Source organism: Quercus suber, unplaced genomic scaffold (assembly GCF_002906115.3).
Source record: "Quercus suber isolate HL8 unplaced genomic scaffold, Cork oak 2.0 scaffold_634, whole genome shotgun sequence".
Lineage (NCBI taxonomy): Eukaryota > Viridiplantae > Streptophyta > Magnoliopsida > Fagales > Fagaceae > Quercus > Quercus suber.
The window spans coordinates 154,780-178,536 of NW_027070076.1; the positions used below are offsets into that span (position 1 = coordinate 154,780).

At 37.3% G+C, this 23,757-nt stretch overlaps 4 protein-coding genes across 4 annotated transcripts; 2 read left to right on the plus strand and 2 right to left on the minus strand.

The window, feature by feature from the left end:
• The first annotated feature begins 982 nt into the window (after positions 1-982).
• On the plus strand, positions 983-1,600 carry LOC136064144 (uncharacterized). Its single transcript, XM_065765503.1, has one exon. It carries the CDS (start codon positions 983-985, stop codon positions 1,598-1,600), a length of 618 nt encoding a protein of 205 aa, XP_065621575.1.
• Positions 1,601-9,549: 7,949 nt separating this feature from the next.
• On the plus strand, positions 9,550-10,559 carry LOC112006459 (glucuronoxylan 4-O-methyltransferase 1). The gene is made up of 2 exons (XM_024038731.2): positions 9,550-10,367; positions 10,475-10,559. The coding sequence occupies exons 1-2, from the start codon at positions 9,691-9,693 to the stop codon at positions 10,557-10,559; spliced, it is 762 nt and encodes a 253-aa protein (XP_023894499.2). The 5' UTR covers positions 9,550-9,690.
• On the minus strand, positions 10,344-14,994 carry LOC112006458 (TITAN-like protein). Its single transcript, XM_065765518.1, has 8 exons — positions 14,513-14,994; positions 13,870-13,996; positions 13,385-13,712; positions 13,157-13,230; positions 12,255-12,309; positions 11,876-12,013; positions 11,019-11,308; positions 10,344-10,641 (listed from the first exon to the last, which is right to left on the minus strand). The coding sequence occupies exons 1-8, from the start codon at positions 14,839-14,841 to the stop codon at positions 10,621-10,623; spliced, it is 1,362 nt and encodes a 453-aa protein (XP_065621590.1). The 5' UTR covers positions 14,842-14,994; the 3' UTR covers positions 10,344-10,620.
• Positions 14,995-21,301: 6,307 nt separating this feature from the next.
• Positions 21,302-22,256, minus strand: LOC112006479 (protein indeterminate-domain 16). Its single transcript, XM_024038758.2, has one exon. The coding sequence runs from the start codon at positions 22,175-22,177 to the stop codon at positions 21,623-21,625; it is 555 nt and encodes a 184-aa protein (XP_023894526.1). The 5' UTR covers positions 22,178-22,256; the 3' UTR covers positions 21,302-21,622.
• Between the last annotated feature and the right edge of the window lie 1,501 nt (positions 22,257-23,757).

Consider the following 23,757-nt stretch of genomic DNA (forward strand, 5'->3'; position numbering starts at 1 on the left):
GTACGAGCATTGTGCAACTCACTGTTGATATTTTCGGCATCATCAGTTGGCGCCGTCTGTGGGAAACGCTTTTAAGTGATTAAGCCACATTATCGTTTCCCGGACTAAAGGGTTGCATGGTACTCACTCGCTCAATGGCAACTACTAATGACGTACAAGGAGAGGAACCACCCACGACTGCCCTCGAGAGACAAGTTCAGACTCTCGGTGCGCCGTGGAGCGTCTCACCAAACGGAACCTCGACTTGGAAGAACAGCTGCGCCAGAAGGATGCAGCACCAAATGGCCAACCGGAAGATCAGGAAGGGACTAGCGCTCCAAACAGGAATCAGGAGAGACCTGAGGGCAGCCACGCCCCAAGCAGGCCGGAGAGGCAGCATTGAGCATGCCATCCCTCACGGATGCGACTCCACCACATATCGCCGCCGAGATGCAGGCAATGAGGGAACAAATGGAGGTCATGATGAACGCCCTCAAGGGGCGAGTCTCAAGCGACCTTGACGATCTGGTCAATCGTACCGATTCACCCTTCACTGCTGCCGTGAATTCCTTCCCCTACCCCACAAGTTTCGCATGCCAAATATAGATAGCTATGACGGGATGAAGGATCCTCTTGATCACCTGGAAACTTTCAAAACCCTGATGCATCTACAGGGGGTCGGACGAAATCATGTGAGGGCCTTCCCAACTACCCTGAAGGGTTCCGCGAGGATCGGCTGACCCCGAATTCCATAGCACTTTCAAAGAACTAAGCGCTCAGTTCACCTCACACTTCATAGGGGACACAGGTACAAGAAGTCCACAGCGTGTTTGATGAGCATCAGGCAGAGAGAAGACGAGACGCTAAGATCTTACATAACCCGCTTCAATAAGGAAGCCCTTCAATTGACGAAGCCGACGACAAGATACTGGTGGCAGCTTTCACGAACGGATTGCGGGAGGGCAAGTTTTTGTTCTCGCTATACAAAAACGACCCCAAAACCATGTCAGAAGTACTCTACAGGGCCACCAAGTACATGAACGCGGAAGACGCGCTGCTCGCACGGGAAGAAAGGCCCAAGAAGAGAGAACGCAGGCGACATGCGCCAGGACCAAGGGCAGAAAAGACAAAGGACAGGGGACAGAAGGGACGACAGACGCCCAAAACCCCCAAGTGGAAGGTTCACAAGTTTCACCCCCTGAACGCCCCGATTGACCAAGTCTTGATGCAAATCAAAGACGAGGAGAAGCTGACATTCCCGGGAAAACTAAAGAGCGACCCAAGCAAACGGTCGCGAGACAAGTATTGTCGTTTCCACCGAGACCATGGCCACGACACGGCCGAATGCTACGACCTAAAGCACCAGATTGAGGCCCTCATTAGACAAGGGAAGTTGCAGAAATTCATCAACAAAGAGAAAACGGATCATAATCACCAAGAGCTGGCCCCCGGCGGGATAACGAGCGTCCGAGACCCCCATCGGAGATATAAGGATGATAGTGGGGGAACCGCGTCTACCGGTTCTTCCAAAAAGGCTCGAAAAATGTACCTAAGATCGGTCCTGAACGTCCACATGACGGGCTCAAGGCCCAATACCACACGAATGGAAGCCCTATTATAGGATTCACCGAAGAAGATGCAAGGAGACTTCATCATCCGCATGACGACGCGCTGGTCGTCAGTATACGTGTGGGGGACTACAACGTCCACGAGTGCTAATCGACAACGGCAGCTCAGCAGATATTCTATACTATCCGGCATTCCAGCAAATGGGGATAGACAGAGCACGATTGATGCCGGCAAGCGCTCCCCTGGTCGGCTTCGGAGGAACCAGAGTATTCCCAATCGGTTCCATCACACTCCCGGTAACGGTGGGTGATTACCCGCAAGAACTCACTAGGAATGTAATGTTCCTCGTAGTAGACTGCTCCTCCCTTACAACGGTATTCTCGGACGACCCACACTTAACTCATGGAAAGCAGCAACATCTACGTACCACCTAATGATCAAATTCCCAACGGACTATGGGATTGGAGAATTGCGGGGGAACCAGGCGACCGCCGAGAGTGCTACATTGCCATGCTAGAAATGGAAGATCACCATCAGGCGATGTGCATAGAAGAACAGCGGACGGTCACAGAACCGGCTGAAGAGATGGAGGTAGTAATACTCGACGAGTCCGAACCAGAGCGAACAACCAGAATTGGAACATTGGCCTGCCAACCTGTGCGCCAGGCCCTCATAACCTTCCTCAGGAAAAACCAGGACATCTTCGCATGGAACCATGAAGACATGCCCGGATCGACCCCTCTGTCATAGTCCACAAGCTAAATGTGACCCTTCAACCCCCCAGGTCCGGCAGAAAAAGCGAGTTTTCGCTCCTGAACGGGACAGAGCAATAGCGCAAGAGGTCGGAAAGCTACTGGAGGCGGGTTTTATAAGGGAAGTATATTACCCAGAGTGGTTGGCAAACGTGGTCATGGTCAAAAAGGCTAGTGGAAAGTGGCGGATGTGCGTCGACTTCACGGACCTTAACAAAGCATGCCCAAGGATAGTTACCCTCTCCCGCGGATAGATGCACTGGTCGACTCCACGGCCAGACACCAGCTTTTAGTTTTATGGATGCCTTCTCGGGCTATAACCAGATTAAGATGGAGAAACACGACCAGGAGAAAACATCCTTCGTCACCAGCCAAGGCCTCTTTTGCTATAAAGTGATGCCGTTCGGACTCAAGAACGCCGGAGCAACATACCAAAGATTAATGGACAAGATGTTCGCACACCAGATTGGGAGAAACGTACAAGTCTACGTTGACGACATGCTGGTCAAGAGCCGTTTCGAGAAAGATCATCTGAACGACCTCCAGGAGACATTCGATACCCTACAACATGAAGCTGAATCCGGACAAGTGCGCGTTTGGGGTGACGGCAGGAAAATTTTGGGTTTTATGGTGTCCCAAAGAGGAATAGAAATCAATCCGGAGAAAATACGGGCCATCATGGAGCTTGAACCGCCAAGGACAACAAAGGAGGTACAGAGCTTGAACGGCAGAATTGCCGCCTTAAACAAGTTCGTCTCAAAAGCAACAGACAGGTGCTTACCGTTCTTCCGCGTCCTGAAGAAATCATTCGAGTGGACGGAGGAGTGCCAGAAGGCATTTGAGGATCTAAAGAAGTACCTTTCTCGCCACCTTTGCTCAGCCCGTCCAACCAGGGGAAGATCTCTACTTATACCTAGCTGCTTTCGCGGGTGGCAGTAAGCGCGACCCTAGTAAGGGAAGAAGAAGGAGCGCAGCGGCCCGTCTATTTCGTAAGCAGGGGGTTCCGGGGGCTGAAGAAAGATATCCCACATGGAGAAGCTAGCTTTCGCACTGATAACCGCAGCTCGGAAACTGAAACCGTACTTTCAAGCCCATAGCATCATCGTCCTAACTAATCAGCCCCTAAAAAGGGCAATGAGCAGCCCCGAAGCCGCCGGACGAATGCCCTGTGGGCGATAGAGCTGAGCGAGTTTGACATACACTACCGTTCGCGAACTAGAATAAAAGGCCAAGCCGTGGCTGACTTCATCGCCGAATTTACGCAAACAGGCAGACAGGAACCACAAGCCCTCAGACTATGGAACATCCACACGGATGGATCATCAAACAGGCTAGCCGGGGGCGCCGGAGTGGTAATCCAAACCCCTGAGGACGAGAGACGATCGGAGTGCATGATCCGATTGGATTCCCGACGACCAACAATGAGGCCGAGTATGAGGCTTTTGGCAGGATTAGAACTGGCGAAAGCAGCAGGGCAGAGGCCATGGTTATGCATTGCGACTCGCAGGTGGTAGTCAATCAGATTAGCGGCACCTATGAATGCAAGGGGAAAAAATGAAGAAATACTTGGAAGAAGTCAGAAGACGGATGACTCCCTTCAGGTCACATTCGTCCAGATCCCAGAGAGGAGAATGAATGTGCTGACCGGCTCGCAAAAGCCGCCTCCGCAGTGGCCATGACGACCCCCAATCAGGTGTTATCCTTCATCCAATACTCCTCAATCATTGACAGTGAGACGGAAGTGCAGAAGTAAATCCAGAATACGATTGGACCACACCCCTATTGCCTACCTAAAGGAAGGCACGCTCCGGACAACAAGGACACAGCCAGAAAGTTGAAGGTTCGGGCTTCGCGGTTCATAATAATCAATGACATCTTATACAAAAGGGGATTCTCACGACCATATCTAAGGTGTTGGGTCACGAGGAGGCAAACTATGTGATGAGAGAGGTCCATGAAGGCATCTGCGGAAACCATTCGGGGGCGCGGTCTCTGGTACACAAACTGATTCGGGCAGGATACTATTGGCCCACGATGCAGAAGGACGCGCAAACCTACGTCAGATCTGCGACAAATGTCAAAGGTTTGTAACCTAATTAGGCAACCAACCGAAGAGCTGACCCCATGACGGCCCCTTGGCCATTCGCCCAATGGGGACTAGACATCATGGGCCCCTCCCGACGGCCGCGCGACAGCTGAAATTCCTAGTGGTTGGATCGACTACTTCACTAAGTGGGTCGAAGCGGAAGCTCTAGCAACTATCACGGAGAAGAACATCAGAGGTTTCGTATGGAGGAATATCATATGTAGATTCGGGATACCAAGGGTCCTCATCCGACAATGGAAACAGTTCGACAACAAGGCATTCCGAGATTTTTGCTCGGAGTTAGGCATCAGGAATCACTACTCATCGCCCGCACATCCACAGGCAAATGGCCAAGTTGAATCACGAACCAGGTCCTGCTCAAAATAATCAAGACCCGGCTCGAGGGCAAAAGGTATATGGCCGATGAGTTACCAAGTGTCTTATGGCATATCGCACGACGGCAAGAACGCCTACAGGGGAAACACCGCTCAGGCTGACATACGGGAGCGAGGCCGTCATTCCAGCAGAAATAGGTCTTACGACCTATCGAGTGGAGAGTTACGATGGAGACAAGAATGAAGAAGCTTTGCGGGCTGCAGCTAGACCTAGTCGACGAAGCCCGACTATAGCTGAGACAAAGGTATCAACAGTGAGTTGCGCAATGCTCGTACCCTCGAAACGACACCTGCACAGAGAAAAGAGGACCTAACAGAGAGCACCGGTGTGGTGCCCGCCAAATACCCTCCGAAGGTCAAGTTAGAAAGTATGCTCACAGCTCTAGAGTGCTAGAGAGGGTTAATTATGCGTACCTTGGCTTGTGAGGGTATTGGGGCTTTTATAGTGGCTTGAGGTTGACATCCCTTCCTTGGCGCGGAAGTCTTTTCCTTATAGGACTCTTCTTGTAGAATCCAAAACGTGATGAATAAGTCTCCTTCTTATGCGGAAGATTTTTACCAAGTATACAAGTTTTCCAGAGTCCTACTAGCGCAAGGACTCTATTTGGGCTCTTATGAGAATGGGTCAAAATATCCCTCATTAGGGGCTCAGCAGGCCCATGGATAACTAGCCCACCATTCTTCACCCCGTCCATATCCGGCCCGTTAACATCAGGTCCGTCCACAGGGGGCCCGTGCAAATGATGGATCCGTTTATTCGGGCTCAAGAGATACTTTTCCCCTTTCAGTAATAAACAAAGTATACATAGTTACAACTTAGTCTAATAGTTCTCACATTATCAAATTTTTTTTTTTTAAATATTGCATTGTGTTTTCATATGTATCTCACTATATATAATACATGACTACAAAAAACTTCTAATTTAAAATATAATTTCAAATAACACATATTGAAATTTTAAAAATATACAATCTAATATATTCATTCAATAATTATCCAATAAAAAATAATCATATTAAATTTTCTTGTGCATCGCACGGGTCTGCGACTAGTTTTAATAATCATTGAGACCAAACACTAATTTTTTATTTTATTTATAAATACGATAGAATTTGAACTTATGACATTCATTATATGACGATTAATCTTAATCATTAAGCCAAAACACTAATTAGTTTATTTTATGTGTATGCAGAAACAAGTAATTTTACTTTGAGCAAGTTTAAGAACATCAGTCTCTTGTAATTGTCTCATTGACTTAAAGTTTTTCACTTTACCGCAGTAAATGGCACAAACTTTCACCAATTTGACTATTGCATTCATTTTTGACAATTTTTTATAATAAAAATAGGTGCATTGATATAATTTTATCTACTTGCATGTTTAATTACATCGCTAATCAACCTTTCTTTCTTATTTTCTTGGGTCATATAATTGTAGAAGCCCCCTTGCACGGTTGCACACACCTTACTCGTGGACCAAACAGCAAATTAGCCATCTACAGATGAGCATCTTTAAATGATATTCTTTGTGCGGCCCTTGATGCTTATTAAGCCAAAGTTCGTGAGCACTCATATATCAAAATATTTTCTAATGTATATTGTGTTTTTTTTTTTTTTAACAAGATAAAAATTATATTCTAGCATAATCTATGTGTGTATATGAAGCCCCTTCCTGGAGACTTGAACCTCAATCCTTACCCCCCACACCCTACAAGCACTTATACTTGTAGAGTACTGACCATCGCACCAAGAGTGTGCGGTGGTAAAAACTACATAGCATGCGTGTTAACCACTAAGGTAACTTAGGTTTATGTGTATTGTTTAATCCCCTAGATATAACATGACAATGTTATGTCTATATAGCAATTGTTATGATTGTTATATTTTATGTAAGTAATATTTTTGAGTGGAACCTAACCTCGAATCTTGGTTTTGAACCTTTCTAAATGTAAGGAGTTACTTTCTATTTTTGAGTAGAAATCTAACCTCAAAAGTCAAATCAATAAAAAGGTTTTTTTTTTTTTTTTGGTAAACAAAAATAGGAGTTAGCTAGGTTATGCCAGCTCCCAAGCAAGGTGCTCAAGTTAAAGCCCATCCTTTTTGGATGCAGCCAATCCTTATGGATGCCCACCAACCAACTCCTGTTGGTAGCGGGACTCAAACCTAGGTAGGTTAGACAAAGTGCTCGAGCCTTACTAGCTAAGCCAAGTCCTCGTTGGCCAATAAAAAGGTCTTTAAGATGGTATAGTACAACAAATCAAAGATAGTAAGATTTTACAAAATATTAAAATAACTAATGGTAAAATAGTAATATGATATTAGATGATTGTCTTCTTCTAAATTTAAGGTTAAATATTTTTAAAATTCTTAAAATATTTGTACCTAAGACGTCTTAGTATTAAACACCAAAAAGTGTTAGTAAAAGCTACAAACCTCTTGGCAAGTAATAGGTGTCTACTATTCAAATACTCCATCTTGAAAGAAGAAAAAACAATAACATAAGGGGTTTTTAGCAAAATAGATGAAATATTACCTTAGTTAATTATTAGCTTTGCTTAAAAAATTTGAACTTTTGGGTAATTGTAGCAAAATCAAATACCTTAATTAATTTGGAGTTTGTATCATAGACATAGACATTTCAAGTGCTTTTATTTTATTTATTTATTTATTATGCTTATAACAATTTTAGATTTTTTTTAATAGTATTTTCTCCTTTATACAAGATGTGGACTTAAATAAAACAATTAAAAATCCAAAATTTTATAAATTAATAAAATTGTAAAAAGTATCGGGATCTTATAAGATCCCACATTCTATTATTTAAGATTTGAATTGCATTGAGCTTTTTAGATCATAAAATCTTAAGATTTAAATACCCTATGCCACTTGTGCATTAATTCTTAGGACTAGGACCTCAAATCAGTCATGTTTTGCTTACATAGTCCCAATCTAGCCACCAAAGTGAACTTCCCGTAGCCTTGGAAGCAATATTTCATGTTTTTGCTATATGCAGTGGAAATAAGGGATCAATTTTTGTCGCCTTGGAACCATGAAAATGCAACTACAAGCCCATGAAATGTATGCATTTGTATTAGGTCGTAAATGAAGTTTGGACTTGCATCACTTTGTTAGGGGCCATTTCATCAAATTCTGTTTGTGATCATGGATTTGGTTTAAAGTACAATCATAATACCTCGACAGGTGGTGTATGCAGGGACAGAGCCAAATACTAGTCCCCCTTTAAGGTCTAAAAAAATAATAAAAATGTAGATATATTTAAGAGAATTTGAGCCTTAGACCAAACATAATTCTTAACCCCTTGAACCATAAAATAGTCTGATAATAATAAAAATGAACTCAAACAACAACAAAAATAATCCGAACAATAACAAAACTATCCCAAATAACAACAAATGAACTCTAACAAGAAGCCCTTTTTTTAACATTTCAAAAAAGAAAAAAAAAAGTCTGATGAGCAATCATGAAATTTTAATGAATCATTGTATTTCATGAAATGTTTTTCCATACTTCGGCCTCTCTTAATCAATATCCTAGCTCTATCCCTTAGTGTATGTCAGTATAAATGGTCCGCCACTTGGACCTTAAACGCCCTGTCGTTAGTTCTAAACGCCGTTTGGTTTGAAAATGCTAAAATCAAGCATGTATACAATTAAACACCCAACCTTTGAACTCTAAAATGTCTCCACAATGAAGGGTTTTTAAGTCCTAAACTCTGTGGTTTGAGTCAAAATGGGGAAGAATGTCCATCATTTAGACCCCTAAATGCCCATTGAAGCTAATAATTAACTCATGCACATCCCCCTCACAACATTTGTGCTTCACAACCACAATTGTGAGAGGTTAACATACTAAAAGGCACCACTGCACATTCTTGGCATGATAATCACTTCACAAGTATAAGTGCTTGTGAAATGTGAGAGGCAAAGACCAAGTTTTAAGTCTTCAATAAGGAGCTTCACACACATACACTTAACTTAGACTAGAGTAGAATTTTATCTCATGAATAAATATATTAAAAATACTAAGAGCCGCCAAAAACCTTGTAGCTGAATTGACGCTTTCCCATGCACAAAGTGCTTGGAGGTCTAGGGGGAAAAGGGTTCGAGCTATAGGGTTATCTGCCGCAAACAGTATATACCTTCTCCATTAAACAGTAACAGATACCTTCTACAAGAATCTACATTAAAGCACCAAGGGTTTCATAAACACCGACATTAATTTGTTTTAAAACCTAAGCAAACCCGAATCCTATGTTTTTTCTATACCTCATTTTTACGTTTCCATGTTTTGATTTATAGACCTCTTCATTATCCAATAAAAAAATATCAATATTCTACGCTAGAAATCTAAACATTCATGGCCACCAATACCGAAATCCGTAACAGTCAGACTCCAATTTATAATTATAGTATGAAAATGATCTGAGAAAGTCAAAATTGATTGAAAATGGCCTTACAACTACTCATAAGCCACCTTATACTTCACTCAACACTACCAAACGACACCAAGAAAATGAAAAAAATATGGACCAATCTCTCATCTCAGAAAATTCCAAGTCCCAAGTCAGTATCCCTTTAAAATGATTGAAGCACCAAACTCATTATTACTGTTTTTCTTTTTCCAAAGGGATATACACACGTAGCCAGTTTTGATATCGCAAAGTGCAATCACAAGCAATTAGGTAACAAGGTGACAACTTAAAAATAATAAATAGAAAACGTAACACTTGAAACAAAACCAAACCATTTTCCTTCTTTGTCACTCAAGAAGATTCCAAGGGGCTACATTAGATAAACAAATCCCATCATCAAATTGTAAAAAGGGGATGTGAATTATGTGATGATAGCTGTGATACTACTGAAAGAAAAAGAGAACAAGCAAAACAATGCCCCCAGAAGTGCCTTACTGCCGTTCACTTTCAACTCCTATAGTTCAATTTTCTCCACCACTCTCACCTGAGTCACAACAAAATCTAGCAATCTGTTACAAATATTGCAGAGGGCGTAAAAAGATGAACATCAACGTGAGGAAACTTATCCCGGCGGTCATCATGATCCTATCTAGCTTCTCCATCATCAGGTTTCTTTTAATCACATTCTTCACTACTTCATCCAGTTCGCCTCCACTGCCTGCTTTACCCACTATTCTTCGGCACACAGATGCACCAGGCTCCTCAACAAATCAACCAAAAACCTCTGCCAATGCCATCGTGCTTACAGAAAAAGAATTTCAACTCCTGTCAACCCTTGTTGCCCATAAAGCCCCCTGCAACCTCCTCATTTTTGGGCTTGAACCCCAATACCTGTACCTCTCACAAATCAATGCAGGTGGCACCACCATTTTTATAGAGGATGATATTAACAAGCTACGCACAATCAAAGCCAATTCAAACAGCACTCAAGCTTACAAGGTTGGATACAATATACCTGGAAAAGAGGCTTACAAACTGCTCAAGCACGCAAGGAAGAATCCAGCCTGTGTGCCTAGCTCAGGACTGCTTCAAGTATCAAAATGCCGGCTTCAGTTGACATTTGCCTCCAATATCACAAATTATGATATGAAGTTTCAACGGACTGCACTTCTTTCCCCTTTTTTTTTTCATTTTTCTTTTTGGGTACAATAGCCTAGTATATGCATTACCCATTTTGGGCTGTATTGAACCAATGCAGCTTCCACCTTTCCTGCAAGATTGTGGCTCCATTTATCTCCAATCAAAACTTGGCATGGGGAGATGTGACTAAGATATATACATAGTGATTCCTAACATTACAGCCACAAGGAATATTGATGCTTAGCATTTTTAGCTCTGACATAATCATTCACCTGCTTCTGTTCGCTGCAAAGATGACCAGAAAAAAGAAAAGCATTAGCCTTAGGAATTCCATTCATAATCATAAAACACAAAATCTAGTATAACTATTTTAATTTATTTTAAGGGTTTGTGTGTGTGTGCGCACGCATTTGCATGTAAGAAACTGTTTTCATTATTATTATTATCATCATGAAATATGCATAAAATCACCCAAACTACATGCAACAAACTCTAATATAAGGTTTCGAATAACTAAGGACAGAGCTAAACATCAGTTCTTTTCTTAATTCTTGAAGCAATAAGCATGGCATGAAACAACAAGATATTTCCATCACCTAACCTTACTAGAAGCCAAAAATTTTTAAAACCTAAAATATGGTATGTGAGAATGTGAAGTTCACCATTCGCTTGCTGATGTAAGGTTGTATCTCGATTGGCATTTCAGATTGACTCCCAAGCTTGAGCAATTTTTGTTTCTCCATCTCAAATTCTTTTCTAGATTCTTTTCGGCTACCAGATTGCCAAACTCTACCAAAGTTAGGAAGCCAGTTAGGATCACAATCATTCTTCACAATCTCTCCTCTCTTCTCCATTTCCAGCTCAATCTTTCTCTTTTCTGCCCAAACAGCTCCAACCCGTTTTGGGTTCAATTTTTTGGACTTCCCTGACTTATTAAGAGGCACAAGGCTGCCTGCTGCTGGTTTTAGTGGAGCATTGATCTGGCTTGCTTCAGTTGCTTCCAACCAGGGGGAGGCGCTCCAGTATGCACATTACCTCTAGCCTCTTCAGGGGCCAAGGTAGAAATTCGAGCGAGATTCTGCAAACCTAAAGAAAAAGAATCACAAGATAAGGGGAACATTTGTAAGATAAAGTATCACTCCACCAAAATCCTTGTTCACTAAGCTAACCAGAAATCTATATGCCAATAACTTCAATCCTAAGAACACCTGACACTCAAATGATGAATTCAAGTGGTATCTAGGTAAAAGATGCATGAGAAGAAGAAGGAAGAAAAAAAAAAAAAAACAAGAAGAAGAACAAGAACAAGAAGTCAAATATTCGTACCATGAGAACTGCTTTCTCCTTTTACAATTCCTTCATCCTCATGCACCTGGTACATCTATATAAAAATGTTTAAAGGTGTTGTAAGTACATATGAACAGAAAGTGCCCAAAAAGAGGGGGGGGGGGGGGGGGGGGGGGAAAACNTTTTGGGTTCAATTTTTTGGACTTCCCTGACTTATTAAGAGGCACAAGGCTGCCTGCTGCTGGTTTTAGTGGAGCATTGATCTGGCTTGCTTCAGTTGCTTCCAACCAGGGGGGAGGCGCTCCAGTATGCACATTACCTCTAGCCTCTTCAGGGGCCAAGGTAGAAATTCGAGCGAGATTCTGCAAACCTAAAGAAAAAGAATCACAAGATAAGGGGAAACATTTGTAAGATAAAGTATCACTCCACCAAAATCCTTGTTCACTAAGCTAACCAGAAATCTATATGCCAATAACTTCAATCCTAAGAACACCTGACACTCAAATGATGAATTCAAGTGGTATCTAGGTAAAAGATGCATGAGAAGAAGAAGGAAGAAAAAAAAAAAAAAACAAGAAGAAGAACAAGAACAAGAAGTCAAATATTCGTACCATGAGAACTGCTTTCTCCTTTTACAATTCCTTCATCCTCATGCACCTGGTACATCTATATAAAAATGTTTAAAGGTGTTGTAAGTACATATGAACAGAAAGTGCCCAAAAAGAGGGGGGGGGTGGGGGGGGAGGGTTATAGATATATAGGCAGGTCATGAAAGAAATTAAAAGTTGAAATCTTCACTGTTAGGACATTAGTACAAAATACCATTACATTATAAAAAAAAAAAAAAATACAATACTAATAGTCATGCTGAACATTGGGCTACCAGCAGACTTCCAAAATGTGATATAATGCTATACCTGAACATACACAAGTACTATATAGAGTTACCCTGCCCTACTGCAACCTGATATTTGGATTTTGTAAGCATTAAGAGCTTAGTGTATTACAAGAATTTAAAGCAAATTACTAGCCCCAATGTTAGCATCAGTTTGTGAAGCATGAAATATTATTATTTGTTGAATAAACGCAACATAATAAGAATGCATGTATGGTACAAAATCAGCAATTATTTGCACATGTAAACAAGAATGATATCACTCCCATGTACATAGAGTATTATTCACTCCTAGAAATTTAAGGCAGTGGAGGATAGTCTCCATTAAAAGACAAGTAAACAGAAGCTATTGACACATTCAATCAAAATGCTTTCCCTTCACTCTCTCAGACCATTCTCTAGTTCATTTCCAGAGAATAGGCAATCCTATCATATCCCAATGGGTAGGCAACAATGAAATTTCACTGAAGGGTGTCTCATTTACCTATCAAAAAAATAAAAATAAAAATAAAACACATTTCACTAAAGGGTGCCTAGTAAGTCTTTTTTATATTTTTGCTAAGTAACTCAATGACGGATGAAATAAGAACTAATATATCTCCAGTTTAGAAAACTTACCCTTCCATTACTGAAAGAGCCATCAGCTGAGCTATAACTGTTGTAAGGAAAAGAACATTGGCTATTCCTGTTAACTGAGTCACAATGAAAGCACATAGCAGGTAACACAAAACTACCATAAGGATTCTCATTTGACAAGAGGCTCCACCACAACATAAAAAAAATAACTCAAGTTGGGAAAAGAAAAATGAAAAAAAATATGGCAATATAAACAAAATATATGCTTACCTCTTATATCCTTCAAATTCCATAAATTTGTGTCAGAGCATGTCTCCGCAGGTAAAAAAGAGCCAAAATCATGCGCAAACATGGCAACATTTGTGGCTTCATAGAGTCCTGAATGGGATACCTGATACTCATTCGTATAATACTGTAAAGGCATAACACCATTTGAAAGACTTGATTTAACAGATTGGATACTACTATTTTCAAAATTATCAATATTTCCATAATTGTTTTCATTGTGGATATCATTCAAAGGTCCAATTTCTGGTCCAATAGCTCCTTGACTCGAGGAGACAGCGTCGCTCTTCAAAGAAATGCACTTCTTCTCCCACTGCAGTCACAAAAGAAATGCCCGCCAATTAATAATCCGTCCTTAACTGAAACCAAGTATTAGACCCTTTCCTTCGATTTTGAAGAAATTCAGTTATCTCGAAAACTATTACAAAATGTCCAAAAACTGTTGAATAGAAATTACTATAACTAAGTACCTTAGCTACATCAGCTTCCAAAATCCTAAAAGCATCCACACGGTCCATTCCACCACCATATTTCCACAAAAAATGCTTCAAATTCTTCAGATGATCAGCACTTGCTAGATGATTAATCGCATTATAACTGTTAATGAAACACAAAGCACGTAATCAAATGCAGAATTCTGAAACCATATACGACCAGTTTAGCAACTATAAAATCACTATAAATTCAACAATAAATTCATCAATAAATTCAATTGAGTCCATAATTTTCTTTCACAGTTATAAAGCCTTAGAAAACCAAAACCTCCACTAAACTGAAACAACAAAACATAGAATTTCGAAAACTCTATAATTTCTTTCATTTTTTTCCCTCTCTTTTCTTAGCAACCAAACATGAATTTAACAACACTATTAAAGTTTTTTGGATGATTAGAATTGGTAGAACCGAGCTATTGGCTGCTAAAAAATCACTATAAGTCGACGATAAATTCCATAAGTCTCTCATAATTACAATGCCTCATAAAACCAAAACAAGATGCATAGAATTTTATAAAACTCTACTTCCTTTCCTCTTTTCCTCTAATTTTCTCAGCAACCAAACAGGAATTTAATAAAATAATTCAAAAACTGGCTAAAACAGAAAGTGTAGCAGTACCAGGCGAAGGAGCTGCCGATCTCGTCAATGTCGGAGTCGCAAAAGACGCACCAGAGCCGGTTTTTAGAGGCGAGCTCAGGACGCAGAGGGCTAGGGTTCTTGAGGAAGAAGCGAACGTCGGAGAGCTTGGCTTGGAACCGAGAGAGAAAGTTCGACAGCGAACTTTTGTGGCTCGGAAAGTACTTGTGTCGCTGGCCTTGATCGTGGTTCAGATTGCACACTTTGCAGAACTCGTACTCACTCTTCTTCTCCTTCTTTTTCTTCTTCGCAGTACTGGTTTTAGGGTTAGGGTTAGGGTTTGGTTTCTGAGCCTTCGATTTTTCCTCCATTATCGTACGGAAGCTTCTCTCTCTGAAAGATTGGGAAATTTTGAAAACGAAAAACGGAATTCGAAGAAGAAGAAGAAGAAGAGAAAGAGAACCAGGTTGCGGAGTTTTGGAATTCGGGTTCGGGTCACTGAAACGGTTCTGCGCCAAAATATAACTTACTTAACTTATTCACGAATACGCTATTTGTATTAGCGTGTTTTGTTTCGAGGTTACAGCCGTTAAAAAGTTAAAAGCGCAATTTCTGTATGCGCCTTCGTCGTAACTAAAATTCCCGCCAATTTCTAACTTCCAAAGGAAATTTATTATTGGTAGAGAAAGTAATATATCAAATATGCGCGGATCTTTTGGCTAAGGAATGAGCTTTCCCTAGTATTTTGTATTAGTTTTTAGTTGACGCTTGAGGTGTTATATACCCTAAGCTTTGTGCTTTTTAATTTGTTTTAATCTAATTTCTGCCTCTTTTAAAAAATTTTAAAAAAAAAGCCTATGTTGTATGTTATTATTAAGTTTAAATAACTTCTTTTGGAGGGAGAAAACTGACTTATAAAATTTGCATTTTTATAAGGTAATGCTTCAATATGGTAATTCTCTTAAAGACTTTTTTTTTTTTTTTTTAACAAGTAGCTTCCAAGAATAAAAGGGCTAGATTGATTTGCTTGCAACCCTATTTGTTTGTCCTTAATCACGTACAAGAAGCTTGAAATTGTCTCTCTGCTAGTTTGAATTTCCTAGAAATCCACCAACTATTGAATTATCAAATAAATAAATAAATGTCACATATCTTTAGCTCTTGTAAGTTCATATGCTCATTCTGATTTGCTTCTAACATGAAGAAGTTTGCTATTAATTGGTTACACTTAAATTGGCTAGTAAAGGTTTAAGCTAGTATTAAAAGTTCAAACTTGTTCATTTACTCCTCTCTCTTTTCCTTCATCCCCCTCTATTTCAAACAAACACCTAATTTTATTTTGAATGCGAGTCGAGCTCAAGTTCATTACTAAAAGATTACATGTTCAATTTTTATTCATTTTCTTGTCAAACAAGCTCAAACTTGTTCACAAAATACTTAATTAACTTATTCTTTTCTCATATATAGTAAATCATGACTAAAACTTTTTATCCTTTCATAAATCTATGGATTTTTACTAGATAAACTGTTTATATTATCAATAAACTACAAATAATAATTTGATATCATATAGACCTATTTATAAACTTACACAATCCATTCTCATGTTTATATCAATATATTTTAAAACAAATATACATATAAGAATATAATATTTATATAGTTAAATCAAGACTCATGTTTACAAGTTTGTTTATGAATATATTTATTATAATGTTTGAGCTTGGCTTGTTTAACAGAAATAAGCATTTTCCAATTTTCAAAGCCAAATTCGAGATTGTGGATGCATTTGGTTATATAACGTATAGATCCACAAGATGCCTGCCAACAATAAGAGAACCTCGGAGTGCTACCAGTGTAGCAACCACGTGATAAAAAGCTATGATGCTTGAATCAGAAAATATGATCAAGGAGAGAATCACTTATTAATTATGGCTGTCACCTTATACCTATGTATGATTTGAGTTCTTTCTTAGATAGAGTTGTTATTTCATGTCATGAAACAGTTTCTTATCTGTATATGTATTCCTTTATTGGCTCGAGCTATAACTTGGCATCAGTAATCTGTCTACAATTATAGCATGTTACTTTTTATGTATCATCGAATTTCCAATAATTTTATATTTATGATCATGAATCTTCTTATTTATTTATTTTATAAATGATGGTATCTAGACCTTTACGAATATCTTACTATTTCTTTGAATGTATACAGTCTCTCGTTTCACACACATCAGATTATTACAAAAATGAATCTCACGGGGGTGACTTTAAGATGCTGCCAAGAGGTCTTGAGAGTGGTCATGAATCTTTGGAAGCATATAAATTGTGGGGGTGCAATTCATAATAAATAAAAACTAAAAAAAATCATCAAAAAAGTATAATAAGTTGTGGGGCGCAAGCCTCCTGACTCATTGTCCTAATTGGAAGATTATGATTTATGATACATATTCAGATTTTCTTAATTTACCCTAATATTTGATCATATTACAGTCAAAGTTAAAGATTGCTAGAAGTACTGGATGAGTTTGTTCCAAAAGAATAGAAACTTAGCAATAATTAGCGACATTGTATATTGGCTACTGGCTAGCTTCTTTTTAGGACTGATACCTAATAGCAATCATTATTGGCAAGTTGCATGTGGCTGAGAGATTCAGGCTTAATAAAATGCATCGCAACCACTTTCGCACATTTTTTTTTTTAAGAAAATAAAAAATAAAAAATCTCTGGTTTCTATCACATATATGGACTAACAATTTACTTTGGGGTATATGAGTAAAAAGGGCATTGATTATCTCACATTTATTAATATATATTTTCTATAGACATCATCAATCTCATGTTAAATGTAAATTTTCATTAAAAAATGTGAATACAAAAAGAGAAAGTATGAATATTGTGTGTGTATATATCAACGAGTGTGAAACGTTATTTCCTCTTACTTCAATTGGTACACAAGCAGCTGGAAAGCATGTTGTTTCCATGATAAGTATGGGCTTCCTTCTTCTTTTTTTTTTTTTTTTTTTCTGATGAATAATAAATTCTTAACTAGTATGATAAATGTCATGGTTCTCTTTATCCTTTTAGCTTTTTAGGTTGAAAAGATCATAAAGAACCTAGACAACATCTGCTATTAAAGTCTACTATAATTAATGAAATGGTGGGATTCACATTGGTGTGACAGCAAGAGTTTAGTCCCACCATGATCTAAACTTTATGCATTCAAAAGTCATTAGACTTTTCTTCTTGATTGGTTTATAAATGACTTAATTGAACAATCTTGATCATTCTGTTATCTAAAAAATATCATTTGTTTGTTTTGTGAAACCTTATAGTTAATTTCTTACATTTTTGAAAGTAAATAATTTTATTTGTTATTTTTTGAAACTTCGTAATTTAATTTAATCTAATCTATTACTTATAAAACTACATAATTTTTTTACAGGCCTCTCTTTTTCTTCTTTTGTTTACCTCAAAATTTTTATCTCACCTCTTCAATAATTACTATATATCATCATACCTGAACTCTGTGAATCCTCACATGATACCATGACTCCACCAATTTTTGTCCCTTCTTAATTCTAAATAGTTGCTCACCACTCCTGTCCAAATTTTAATTTCCAACTTTGAATTGAAAAGCATTGACACTGTCCTTTAGAGTTCAGATGAATTGGATTCTCATCTCCTATCATACATCAATAAATATTGAAACTGTTAATTTATATATATATATATATATATCTATCTATCTCAGGATTTAGTCCACCAATATTCATCTCTAAAGCAAATAAGAAATTATAGACTTCTCTATGGGCAAGAATACATTGTTTGTGCCGTGTAGTCATAGAAAATCATGATATGCATGAATGTGGTTCCCCACTGATTATCTCTGAGTTTGGCAAAGATTTGTTTGTCGGATAAAGTGAAGGTGACTTGAGAAAATCCTGATATATAATTTAGACTCTCAGACATTGATTTACAGTCAAAATTAAACGTAATTCTTCTCCAAGAATTACTTATAGTGATGGATTTATGAGTTAACATATTATTCTTTGCAATTCAATTAGAACAAACAGTATCACTCGACGATCATATGTGGACAACGTGAAAAAAGACAAATTTTAAGGTTTTGTCATGATGACTACTTTGATAACTCAGCTAGTGTGTCCTACATCTTTATCATGCACTTCAACTTTCTGAAAGAATTGATGGTTCTTGCATTTCTATGATTGTAATCAAATAAAAGATAAAAGACAAGGTATCCATGATGAAATTGGTCATATGTCGGAGTGCAGTTTATCATGAATTAGATTCTGCTGATGTTGTGAGTCCATATGAACTCACCACAGTGATTATGTTATGTTACCAGTCAAGGTTGTAAATTTCTATCAATGACATCCAACTTTTTCAGTGGAGAGCAGTACATGCACAGTTATCTAGGTTTCCTATAGAACAAACTGCACTCATTTTTTGAGAAACTGTATTTTTCCTTACACCTTTTTGAAGATTTTGATCATATAAAACTGTGGTTTAAAGCTAGCTAGTAAGGACATCATTCAAAATCTGCACACACAATAACATGAGAAATTTTCTTGTATTAAAATATGAGAGGAAGTCGTTTGAGATATTTTGATTATTTTAGAGGAAAATAATTAATGCACCAATTACAATGAATGACTTGTTTCAAGTTGGGAAGTAAAAAAAGATAGGGGAAGACAAAAATGATATTAATAGAAGTTGTAAACTTTGATATGTCCATTAAGGAAGTAATATAATAAATGGTATGATTTCGATTCAATAAAATGACCAGCAAAAAAGAGTACATATAGTCGACTAGACTAATTTGTTGATAATCCATAACCGACCCAAAAATTTTGAAACTAATGCTTGATTGTTGTTTTTGTAAAAGGAAAAAGGATTAAAAAGGACTAGAACAGATTGATCTTGTTGAAACCACAAGCATTGAACAAATGAAAAGGGTGGTCTTAACTTCTTTTTGAAGTTATATTAGCAACAATTGCTGGTGGAAGCAAGAAAACACCAGTGGTTAGGAGGTGAGAAATTAAGTTGTCTTTAGAACCTTAATTAAGATTGGCAGTTAAGAAGATTCTGGCTACCAAATTAAGGATATGACTATATATAAATATATATACTAATAAATAGTTAGATCAGAATCACTTTTTTTTTTTTTTTCTCTTCCCATGCTTTCTTAGCTGCACCCAAATGTACTTTTCAGAAGGACCTAATGTTGAGACTTTATGATCCATTGCCCCACTAGATTATGTCATGACCTCATCAAAGAATCAAATTGTGTATTATTGAAGCCACTTCTTGACTGATTAACTGTATTTGAGTAATATGTTTGGAGGTTGCTGACAAATCAAGCTAATGCTATTCTCGCGACAACTAGAAAAGAAGCACTGCTCACTGCTCTCTGATTGATGCTTTTAGCAGAGTCATCCTATCCAAAAATGTTTCTTTTGTGTTGCATCACAAGACATGGGTAGTGGGTGTTTGGTTTCTGATGAGCAAAAGTTAAGAAGTTGAATACAAGTGAATACAGCTATCCTGTCTTGTTCTTGATGAATTTTACTCGCTTTTTGTTCTGATTCATTTGCCTTTCTATCAAGTCAAGATTCCCAACTTGACCACCATGTTTGACTTGTTGAGGCAGTGTCGACATAGGCCTAGAGTTGCAGTAGCTTTCAAAATTTTAATTGTTTCACAAAATCTAGCTAATTCAGGATGCAGCTGTTTAATTAGTAGCAAATGATCATATGTTAAAGTATATTTGGGTGTGCCGATACTTTTTCTTAACTGTTAATTTGCCTTATATTTGATTTTAAAGGGTCTGATTTAACTCTTGATTGTGTCATATATTTTTAATGTTGGAATAAGCTCATCTTGAAACGAAAAGAGTTTATTTCACGGTTAAAAATTTATTTCTTAGACCTACCGACATACAAAATGTCACGTTATTTAACATTAGATACACTTTTATATTTATAATATTTAAGCTAAATCATGGAATGGTTAAAGAGAAAATGTGTTGGTTCTAGATTGTATAAATCACCAAATAATATGGCAAGCTGCCAACTTTGCCAATCATGTAGTATCTTTACAATTCCATGAAATTAATCTGTGCTTACAAGGGGGATAATCATATCAGCATATCATCTCTTAATTTGGTCATGATACAAGCCAAGATATCAGAAAAGTCAGCCTATCAACCATGGCAATTTTCAAGTAGCTACACATTTTTAGAAACTCATTTACTTCTAATTATATGGTGTCCATGCAAACATTTGTGCTAGCATGTGTTCCAGATATTGGGATGAAAATCTAATCATCCGCGGTCTCTATCTCATGTCAGATGAATTATTTATACGGTAGTCAGGAAATTAAATTGTTTTTAGAGCATACTCAAAGGATTTCTAAATCACACGTTGTGTATCTATTGCACCCTACAGCTAGCTTTGTACGTATATCTGGGTACTAAGAAATGATTGAAAATCACATGACAGGAAAAAAAGGAAACCACAACAAAACAATTGTCAATGACTCAGACAACTAAACGGTATCAAATTTCTGAGTTGTCACTGCTGAATCAAGGAACGGTTGTCATCAAGACCAACGATGAATTAAAACAGCTTTTTGTTTTTTCAACTTTTCTGATCCTGTTACTTAGAAAACCGTGTGTATTATCATATGGGTGTGAAATAACATGTTGAAGTACTTGATATTTATGCCAATACATATGATCTTTATCTATAAGTACAAATTGTTTAACAAGTGCTTCAAGCTACACACAAGTCTAAACACAAATAGGAGTATTTAAAATTTGTGGCAACATTTTATTGTAATAATTATTCAGCAGCATACAGATCATGATGAAAACGAAGAAAAGGGCATCGATCACCAAGTTCTAGCTTCTGCTACTTTTATTTGTTTGCTTTATCTTTAACCTTATATATGATTTTTTTAAGACCAAATTGCAGAAACCCAATACCCAGATCTGCATAAACATTAAAAAGAAAGAAAGAAAGAAAGAAACAGAAAAAAAAAAAAAAGTACTCAGTACACGAAACTCCCACTCAAAACAAACTCGGGTTTTTCATGAATACTCGAAATCCATATATATATCATTGAGCACTAAGGCCTAAACCTTTGTCTGCAAGACTGGCAAGTGATTTCCATGCACGTAGAATCTATCTGCAGCGTTGCCCTTTCCTTCATTCTCTCAGCTTTTTCTACTTCTTCTCTAGCTCTCTCCCACATGTGCCTTGCACGTGCGAACTCAGACTGTGCAATCTCCATTTCTCTCCTTGTAAGCTCTCTCACCCTCTCTGCATAAGCCTTCTCTATCGCGGCCAATCGAATCTGCTCCGCCGCTTGCCATTTCATTGCCTCGACACACGTCTTTGTTGTCTCCGGCTTCACTTCATCCTCATCGTAGCCGCAAATGGGGCCTCCAAGAACACAATCCGATGCTTGTTGGATTGGCCTAACGCTTATTGATAACTGCAGGTCCAGTGCTGGGCCTTCAAAGGGATCAGACACAGTTCTTGATGATGATGATGATGATCGATATCTGAACGAAGAAGGATCGAACGGACGAGATGACATGTGTGATGAGGAAGAAGAAGATCGTACAGATGAGTATGGAGTTGGGAGTAGCTGTAACTCTTTTTGATCTTTGCCTTCCATTGAAAGCAAAAAGGTTAAGTACTGAGGAAATGACTAAGGTTTGTGGGTGAGAGAGGTTTAAAATTTCAAGTGGGGGTAGCAGAAACTTGTGGTATATATAAACAAACAGCAATGTCAGATAAAAAATAATAATTCACAACTTTTTTTTTTTTTGGGTACGTAAATCTACCGAACTGTTTAACTGTGATTGGTGCAAAATCACTTTTCGCGGATTATAATCACTTTTCGTGAATCATACAGTTTTTGTTATAAACTAATAATACATTTCTTTTCAGATATGACAAGATTTGAAATCGATGATATGATTGCTCTTTGTTATCATACCAATATACTAAATAGGTTCTTTTTTGTTTGGCTATATTTAAATCAATTATATTATACAATTCTACTTTTCTTACGAAATAACATTACACTTATCTTAGTTGGGGCTATGTTAACAACATGATAAATAAAAAATTTAACTATTTTTTGTATTGTAAGTAAAGATGACATATTAGTTTGTAATAATTATTTAGCAAAATTTATAATTTACTCTTTTATTTTGTATTTAAAAGTTGATACATTAGTTTATAAGGTTGATGTCATAAAATTTGTAACATCTTTAGTATCACTACACAAAATAATTAGAGATTAAAAAAAAAAAACCATTTTGATATAGTAAAATTTTATAATTTATTCTTTTATTTTGTATTTAAAAGTTGACACATTAGTTTATAAGGTTGATGTCATAAAATATGTGACATCTTTAGTATCACCACACAAAATAATTAGAGATTAAAAAAAAATATATATATATATATATTTTTATAACTTAGGGTTTGTTTGGAATACACACAAAATAATTAGAGATTAAAAAAAAATATATATATATATATATTTTTATAACTTAGGGTTTGTTTGGAATTCGCTTATTTTATAAGGTTGATATCATAAAATTTGTAACATCTTTAGTATCACTACACAAAATAATTAGAGATTAAAAAAAAAAAAAAACCATTTTGATGTAGTAAAATTTTATAATTTATTCTTTTATTTTGTATTTAAAAGTTGACACATTAGTTTATAAGGTTGATGTCATAAAATTTGTGACATCTGTAGTATCACCACACAAAATAATTAGAGATTAAAAAAAAAAACTATTTTTTTTATAACTTAGGGTTTGTTTGGAATTCGCTTATTTTGCTGAAACTGAAATTTTTTTGCTAAAAATACTATAGATAAAGGTAAAAGTTAGTTAAAATAGTATATTAAAACTCATGAATAGTACTAAAAAATACAGTAAGACCCATAAATAATAGTAAAAATAAACTGAATAGTAAAATAAGTTGGCAAAAATAAGTATTGCCAAACGCATACTTACTATGGTGCCTAGTAGTAATTGGTATAACTTCATTTCTATATCATCTCAACATTAAAACATGATTCTATTCATCAATTACTTTAATTGTACACCAGTCATTATATAATTTTATTTAGTAGAATTTAATAATGTAATCAATCAACTTAATTTTTATTGTTTCTCAACCTAAGTGAAACACCTTTGAATCTATCATAATATAGTAAAATACAAGGGGAAAAAT

Coding starts and splice junctions, on each gene's coding strand:
- LOC112006479 (XM_024038758.2), bottom strand. CDS start 22,177: ATGGAAGGCAAAGATCAAAAAGAGTTACAGCTACTCCCAACTCCATAC.
- LOC136064144 (XM_065765503.1), top strand. CDS start 983: ATGTCAGAAGTACTCTACAGGGCCACCAAGTACATGAACGCGGAAGAC.
- LOC112006458 (XM_065765518.1), bottom strand. CDS start 14,841: ATGGAGGAAAAATCGAAGGCTCAGAAACCAAACCCTAACCCTAACCCT. Junction 13,997..14,512: donor ATCGGCAGCTCCTTCGCCTG/GTACTGCTACAC, acceptor TTTCATTAACAG/TTATAATGCGATTAATCATC. Junction 13,713..13,869: donor TGGAAGCTGATGTAGCTAAG/GTACTTAGTTAT, acceptor TTGTGACTGCAG/TGGGAGAAGAAGTGCATTTC.
- LOC112006459 (XM_024038731.2), top strand. CDS start 9,691: ATGCCCCCAGAAGTGCCTTACTGCCGTTCACTTTCAACTCCTATAGTT. Junction 10,368..10,474: donor ATCACAAATTATGATATGAA/GTTTCAACGGAC, acceptor GAACCAATGCAG/CTTCCACCTTTCCTGCAAGA.